The 8,759-nt window shown below is 34.6% G+C and overlaps 1 protein-coding gene across 1 annotated transcript; it reads right to left on the bottom strand.

Moving 5' to 3' along the window:
• Positions 1-794: 794 nt before the first annotated feature.
• Positions 795-2,528, bottom strand: LOC126737366 (uncharacterized). Its single transcript, XM_050442234.1, has 2 exons — positions 2,056-2,528; positions 795-1,669 (listed from the first exon to the last, which is right to left on the bottom strand). Exons 1-2 carry the CDS (start codon positions 2,231-2,233, stop codon positions 870-872), a joined length of 978 nt encoding a protein of 325 aa, XP_050298191.1. The 5' UTR covers positions 2,234-2,528; the 3' UTR covers positions 795-869.
• Between the last annotated feature and the right edge of the window lie 6,231 nt (positions 2,529-8,759).

The raw sequence follows: 8,759 nt of genomic DNA on the forward strand, positions 1-8,759 counted from the left end.
AAATTTTTTTTACGCACCGAGTCAAAACTTATGTACTGTAATCTAGCATTCTTATATTTTTCAAAAGAATTCTTACAGAAAAAAAAAATTATAGTGTATATTAAATTATGAATTTACCAATTAAGGGTGCCTTAGGGTAAAAACACACGAGGCGGTTTGCAAGCGGTTTGCGCCGCGACGGCGGCCGGTGGACCGCCGCTCGACTTAAAACACACGCGACGGCTTTTGCAACTACGAACGGCACGAAAAATTACAAGATCAGTTTGATGTTGCCAAGCTTTGCGTACAGTTTACAGTTTTTTATTTATCGTGAGCAAAATGGACTCCGACAGTGAAGATGATTTTTTATTTTTGTTGGCGGCATCGGCACTGGCATTACGCAAAAAACCAAAAAAAAAAAAATAGAACGAAACGTAAGCTATGGATACATCCCATAGTTATGGAAAGAAACAAGAAGGGATATTTCAATACCATCTATAAGGAGATTTGTGAAGATCCGGAAAATTTTTTAAATTTCACCAGAATGTCAAAGGAATCATACCAGGAGTTACTTTTATTGATACAAGAGCCATGTACAAAAGCTAATACCATTATGAGAGATAGCATATCAGTGCAAGAAAAGCTTTTGATAACTTTAAAGTAGGTGATGAATTTATACCTATTTCTACAATTTTTGTCTTTATTAAATTATTGGTTATACCCCGTTTGCCTGCCTAATGAGGATTTAGTTACCTACTCCACATCTACTCGAAATAGTATTAACTCAATGGAAGTCTTAAAAAAACGCCTAAAAATGAACTAGATATAGATATAATATATTTAAACACAAACAAAAACAAACAAAAAAAAACTAAATTAAACTTATATGCCTATAAACTCATATGCTCTGAACCATCAAGAGAATATGGTGAGAATTGGGATTCGGGTGGCGCAACTCGTTGTAGCCCAGAAGGCCCTGGCTGATTCTGAAGGTGTGGTGTTGAAGTTGGTTGATGTTGTTGTGGTAATGAATTCTGTGGAGGCAATGAATGTGTATACCATGATGGTGGTTCAACGTGGGGTTGGAAGTGACTAGGTGGTTCGGAGAATGTAGTAGCATGATGTTGGTGTGGAGGTGGACAAATATGCCTATTTAATAAAGCCATCAATTCCATTCTGACCAACAACTTGTTATCAACTGGAATTTTTTTAAAAAATGGCAACAATGACAACAAAAAATGCTTGTCATCATCCACACTTTCTTTTTCTTTCATCAGTTTTCCTTTTTGAATATCGGTGTGTGTTTGAAGAGCTTCACACAAAACTGTTTCTACCGAATCATTTTTTTTCTTCTTAATGCGCTCTTCACCATAATGCTGTTGCTGCTGCCTTTTTCGGGATTCCCGCTTGGTTGTATTTGGTTGATCTGGTGGCTCTATCGATGCATCTTCATCTGTACCTTCCTGAGGCGTGGCTGCAGTCTCATCATCTGTGGCTGCCAATTCATGTGTTGCATCGAGCGAACTCTCTGTTGCCCTTCTTTGGACCACATCCGACAAAAATGAGAGCTGTTGGGCACACATATATGGGGTTTTTCCTTTCCGGCCTTGCCCAGATTTGCCTTTACTTTCGGAAAGGTGTTTGGAATATCTGTCCCTGACATTTTTCCATTTTTTTTGTAGCATAGGACCTAAAAAATTAACGAAATTTTATGTTTTTTCAGGTACCTAACAACTGGTTGTTCATTTGTGGATTTGCTCTATGCATTTAGAATTGGAAAATCTACAGCAAGTTTGATTGTTCAAGAAGTTTGTAAAGCACTATGGGCGCATGTTAGGCAAATGGCTTTTCCAGTTTTAAATGCCGAAAAGTGGATGGAAATCGCATGACAATTTGACAGTTGATTCATTTAGCAAAGGGAATCCAAGAGCATTAAATGGCCGAGATAAATTTGCAAATTATTTTGTTAATATTTATCCACTAGAGTGGCAAAACGAATCAATATAAACTATATGTATATTATACCATTATTATTAAAATAAACGTACCTACTTATAGCATATAATATGTACATACCTATAATTTTTTTTTCCTCAACAGAAGCAGCTGCGCTTAGAAATTCTGTAGTAACTTCTTCCCATGCCTGTTTTTTTTTTATTCTGTTTGAATAATTATCATCACGCATATCCCAAATCGCTGGCCTCAATTGAACCTCAGTAATTAATTTTTCTATGTTGAATTCCCTGGTTTCCATAATAAATGAACACTTTTCAACACTGCACAAAAAAAAAACGCACCAAAAAACCCTACGTGTGGTTTGCAACACAGAAGATAAGTAAATGATGTGCCGCGGTAGTGCCGCTAAAGCAATAAAAACCAAGCGGCGTGCCGGCGGCCCATGGTATCGAGCAGGGTACGCGCGTCGGACGCCGCGTTTTATGGGATTAGGCGGCGCCGTCTGTTTCAAAGCTCACAAGTCCCATAAACGAGGCGTCGAGCTCGACCACCGCGCGACAACCGTCGCGGCGCAAACCGCTTGCAAACCGCCTCGTGTGTTTCCACCCTTATGGCAGATAGCAGTATTCGGGATTTAAATCGCCTCCAGCTAGTCCACGAGAATGATGTGGTTAAATTTAACCGAGTATCTATATATGTATCTATAAGCTCCACCTGCTTTACTACCCTCGTGCAATGATACCCCAAATCTTGCCTTAATATAGCTTTGATGTCACCCCGAATCTAAAACAGGAAATATTACTAGATAAATAAGCCCCACCTAATTTGGGTTAGCAAAATGAAACATAAAAAGTAATTTGTAAATTCAGCTTAAGTATATTGACAAGGGGAAATGTCACCGTTGTCAAATAACCTAACCGAATCGGTCTGTTTAACTTTATAAAAAAAAATCCTTTATTCTAATTAAGGAACCTCTATATTATGCTACTACTTTGTAGCTTCTTTAGGAGGAAAGCTAAAATACAAAGAAAAATAATACACACTATTAAAATGTACAGGTTGTAAAGGTTGCTATATTGGACAAACTACCCAAACAGTGAAACAGGGAGTTTCGCAACATAAGAGTGATTGTCGCATAGCTAAAAAATCTTGTGCCTTGGCGGTTTATTTTTTAAATACGAATCACCAGTTTGATTATGATAATGTAACTATATTCCATTCTGAGACTAACTACCGGAAACACTTGTTTATGGACATGGTTCATATCAACAATAAGAAGAAATCGATTAATTCTAGATCTGACATAGACCAACTGATTGTGATATATTGCAATTTATTAAAATAATAATAATCCCTATTTTTTGTTTCATAGCATACCTTTTATAACTAACCTCGTATCTATTATTTTTATTGTTATCAGCGAAAACATAGTCCTATTGTTTAGGGAATGTGGATAAGAAGTAATGTCATGTACAGGCTAGTAACTGTGTAGTTTCGTTTTATTTTATTTTATGTCTCTTAACGTAAAATTTTAATTTCCACATTGTAAGTATTTTATGACTTTAAATTATTTTCGTTTTAATTGTGATGTTATTTTAATTTTTGGACCATTTGGACATTTTAATAGTGTGTATTATTTTTCTTTGTATTTAAGCTTTCCTCCTGAAGAAGCTACAAATTAGTAGCGAAATATAGAGGTTCCTTAATTAGAATAAAGGATTTTTATTAATAAATTTAAACAGACTTCCAAGAATAACCAAACTACTTATGTCGCAGAACGGTCGAGAAGACGATAATACTTATAAATTTTAGTTCAGAGATTAGAATCTTGAGATTAGAATCTTGAGATTAGAATCTAGAGATTAGAAGCAGATGCCGCACTAACTAGTCCATGCGCCTATGTCGTATTTATTGTCGCATGATATACATGTTTAAATGGCAAAATTTTATATTGTTTATCTATAAAATCATTTTAAATATACGTAAAACCCTATGTTTTATACTATTTTTTATTTTTCTTTCGAAAATGTCAATTTTTAGAAAGAAAATAATATCACAAGACGATATTATTTTCTCATCAAAAAATTGACCGCGGACTAAAATCCAAGCATCTTACAAAATATTTTAAATAATTCCAGCACTCACAGACTTGTTACCTCTTTTTAGCCAGTCTATTAAACAAAGATAAAACACCTGCGTTCTGGCGATTCCTATTTAAGGCTGTGCAAGTGATTGTGTATCTCTCTCTATCCCACTGATTTTGAGAATTATGGCGCCGTACCCAAGTAAATTTTTGGGCTGTTTTTAAAGAGATCTCTAAGGATGGGTCTATCACCTGTAATAGTTGGGAGGGGGGCCATGAGGTTATTATTGGGTTTTGCCGGTTTTGCTTTTTACACGTTTATGAAAGTGGAGAATTTAGAATTTGGCCTGTATTCGTCTAATTTTTTTGCAGTTTTTACTGTGAGGAAGTGTGTTGTTCTTATTTGTGTTTGTAGATTTGTTTTGGTATTATATATTACCTAAAGACCTTAAAAAGTTTCCACCCTGGGAAAATAGCCAGGAAAATTGGGCAAATGAAGAGGAAAGTGTTTGTGCGGGCTTATGGAGACCGTGGGTGCACAAGAAAGACAATAACATTTGTGATGAAAACAATAAGAGTGATCTGGACAGTGATTTAGACTTACATAGTTCTTTTAGACTTACATAGTTAATTTTCAAGTGTTGAGGAAGCAAAAAAAAGCAAGGGAAGTAGAGGCTACAGGGGAAAATCAAGCAGTTTCAAAACGTAATTGTTTAAGTACAGACGCCAAACAAATTCATCTAATGATCCTCAGTTTACAAATGATTATAGTGCTTTACAAAAAACAGAGTTTTTAACAGGGATACCCTATAGTACTATATGTAAAAAAAGGGATTAAAGACAGAATAAAAAGGAAAGATGCAGGATAATCAAAGGAACTTTACACGGATATTGCCAAATTGCTAAGGAAAGCTGTGTATTCTAAATACAAAAACAATGAGGTTCTGACCATAGAGGTGGTTAAGGACACCTTATCGGCAAGGGACAAACATTTCTTAGTTTCAACCTTATGGAGATACCTGATAAAACTTGGATTTAAGCTTAAGATGATTAACAGAAGAGCTGCTTTAATGGAATTATCATTTGGTGTATAGGATATTTGAAGAAAATTAAAACATTTGTCACACACAGACAAGTCCCTTTTTTGCCATAGTAAGAAAACCATATTTTTATTATTTAAACAAGTTTAAAATTTTGATTTTTACAGCTTACTGCCCCTGTTTATCCTTCAGTGACACAATAAGTTCTGCCTCTTTCACGATTCTCTGGGAAAAACCGTTTTTTGCTATGATAAGAAAAACACTGTTTTTATTAAGAAAACAAGTCTAAAGTTTTGTTTTTTTCAGCTTACTGCCCCGGTTTATCCTTCAGCGACACAATAAAGTATATATAGGATGTTTTTTATATATTGCGACAAAATTCAGGAACGTGTTCGTTGGACAAAAATTCGCAAAAAAGTTCCTATAAACATAGGTCTCAAATCTTTTAAATTTTGAGCTACAGGGTGGTAAAGTTTTAACAAAAAAATTATTTTTTTTGATAACTTAAATAGCCCTGTAGATATTTGTCCAAAGATTAGTATGCAGAGTCTGTGTATCCAGAGCCATTTACCAACATACTTTAAACATTTTTATGTTCTCCAGTGGCGTGTGTGCGGGTTTTCCGCTGAATACTTTTATAAAGAAAAATGGTACGCCACTGGTTTTTCTTGTATTAAAACATTTTTAAATTCCCCGTTTTATTTGCAACATTTTTGATCCCTTGGACTTTGTCCGTTAGATGCACAGTTTTCGCACAAAAAATTAAAAAACATTTTTCTACTTTGACTGATTTATTTGATTCAAAATTTCATTGTAGTTCATAATATGTCAGTTTATTTAACATGTTACAAAAAGTGACATATGAGTAAAGTGTTAATATTTCACGCTTCCAAAATCGCGAAGTAGCCTGTGAACATAATTTTTTTAACGTAACTACGGACAACGCCGCCGCAACGATAATCACATTCTTGTTTCAGAGTTTAATCTTTTTACCACATTCTTCCTCTGCCCACGATAAAGTTGATATTTGTAAGATTTTGTGATATATTAACTTTTAAATCATAGTCACTGTCCGCCAATTGACAAGATTACCTTGTTAAAAAAATGGCTAACAATTACACAAATAATGAAATGTGCGATATGCACTTCATTTATGGACTGGCTAACGGAAACGCACGAAAAGCCTTGCGTATTTATGTTGAACGTTACCCGAATCGTGTTATTCCTCATCACTCCATGTTTACGCGTTTACACCAACGCCTAAGTGAAACCGGCAGCTTTAAAAAACTCACCGCTGAAAGCGGACATCCCCGAACAGTTACTCCTTAAATTGAAGATCAGGTGCTCAATGAATTCGAGGAAGATCCCACCACAAGCACTAGGAAAATTGCTCAGACGGTACACATTAGTAACTTTACAGTTTGGAATATTCTTAAAAGAAACCTTTTATACCCGTATCATATTCAGCGGGTGCAGGCACTTTTGCCAGGCGATTTTCCGAAAAGAACGGGAACTTCTTTTCACTTAATGTATGGGTTGGCATTATTGAAAACTTTCTCATCGGTCCATTTTTTTTACCAGCAAAGTTGACTGGACAAGTTTATCAAGAATTTCTTGAAAATGAATTACCAACGATGCTAGAAGATGTCCCCATCCAGCTGAGACAGCAAATGTTTTTTTTACATGACGGTGCTTTAGCCCATTTTAGTTTAGTGGCTCGGCAGTATTTGGATATTACGCATCCAAATCGTTAGATAGGTCGGGAAGTATTCACCCTTGGCCCCCACGGTCTCCCGACTTAAATCCGCTGGATTTTTTTTTGTGGGGCCACCTTAAATCACTGGTTTATAGAAATCCAATTGATAATGTGGAGGAATTGCGTAATCGCATTATAACGTCTTGTGACATTCGGCAGACACCAGGAATTTTTGAACGTCTCCGCCAATCAATGCGACGTCGATTAGATGCTTGTATTGATGTTGGAGGAGCACACTTTGAACAACTTTTGTAAAAATAATAATATTACTTAAATAAATAATAAAAAATGAAATATTTTTTTATCACTTAAAAACTTGTATTTTAAATTAAAGATTGTAGAAGCAAAAGTTTAAAATCTTCAATTACAATTTTATTAAATTGGCTTTTGTACTAAATTAATTAATAAAAATTTTATTATTTTATTATACTAGAATAAAGAAAGTCTAATCAAATCTGAGCAACATGTCCATGGTTTTTAATTTTTTATGCGAAAACCGTGCATCTAACGGACAAAGTCCAAGGGATCAAAAATGCTGCAAATAAAACGGGGAATTTAAAAATATTTTTTAATACAAGAAAAACCAGTTGCGTACCATTTTTCTTTATAAAAGTATTTAGCGGAAAACCCGCACACACGCCTCTAGAGAACATAAAAATGTTAAAAGTATGTTGGTAAATGGCTCTGGGTAGATCCTGCATACCAATCTTTGGACAAATATGTACAGGGGTATTTAAGTTATCGAAAAAAAAAATTTTTTTTTGTTAAAACTTTACCACCCTGTAGCTCAAAATCTAAAAGGTTTAGGACCTATGTTTATAGGAACTTTTTTGCGAATTTTTGTCCAAAGAACACGTTTCTGAATTTTGTCGCAATATATAAAAAACACCCTGTATAATGTAATGCTTTAATTTACCCTTTTGTGTCAAAAAGTACATATTTAATGCCTTAATCCACAGAATAAATGGGCCTAAGTAATTCTTACCACCTATTCTCTCATCACTTATAAACACCCCACTGATGGCGCTAAAATCTAAACTTATTAAATTAAAATTTTTGGTTAAACTCATTTTACGTACTTAAATCTTATAGCTAAATTAAATACTATCTTGCTATCAACTATCCTGAATTTCCAACTTAATAAAACTAAGCCCAGAAATCCCGAATAAAGTTTTAAATAGAAATAAATTTTAAGGCCTAACCTGTGCAACTTTTCAAGCTTGAGTGGCTGTGACTGAGGTCAAACGTCTAAGAAAATAGTACGTGGGCGCATGTAGTCAAATTTTACGAATCAAATGTATAAATTTAAAAAAAATGCTTAAAACATTTATTTATTTAATAGAATCATTAAATATCGTTTAGAATATTACTTTATGACTCTTTCCACATACAATTTTGCGATTTAAACATGCATGTCATGTGACAATACAAGCAACATAGGCACACGGACTATTCGCAGCACATCAAAGATTCATCATGTGCGCGGGCATTTGTTTTATGCTTCTAAATGGTTATATTATTTTTGATCAGAGGGCCCACTTGATGTTTATGCCGACCTAGTGTACCTCAGGAATAACGCTGCCTTCAGTGGTGGCTGGATAAAAGATATATAATGAGTTATATGAAAAACTACAAAAATGAGTGAACCACGTGCCATGTGCAAGTTGCCTATTATAATGTGGCCTTTTTTGAATTCTTGTGACCAAATAACACAGAAAACCCTAAAAACTCTTTAGTATGTTTCTCTAAAATTACCCTACGCTAAACTTTACATTCAGCTCACAAAAAAAATCAGACTTAGATAGGGTGTATCCTTTTTAAATCCGGTCAAAGCAAAATCAGCTGAAGTCTTCTTTCTAAGTTTAAAAATGATCTATTAACCCAAATTTGTCAAAATGGTTCCCCTCCAGATTTGTTTAAATGTTTAAATCATCTGTCAATCTGC

Source organism: Anthonomus grandis, chromosome 6 (genome assembly GCF_022605725.1).
Source record: "Anthonomus grandis grandis chromosome 6, icAntGran1.3, whole genome shotgun sequence".
Classification (NCBI taxonomy): Eukaryota; Metazoa; Arthropoda; class Insecta; order Coleoptera; family Curculionidae; genus Anthonomus; species Anthonomus grandis.

What these genes read in the sequence shown, in the direction of transcription:
- LOC126737366 (XM_050442234.1), bottom strand. Translation starts at nt 2,233, where the DNA reads ATGGAAACCAGGGAATTCAACATAGAAAAATTAATTACTGAGGTTCAA. An exon ending in TGAGGAAAAAAAAATTATAG is followed by an intron (nt 1,670 to 2,055) that starts GTATGTACATAT and finishes TTAATTTTTTAG; the next exon opens with GTCCTATGCTACAAAAAAAA.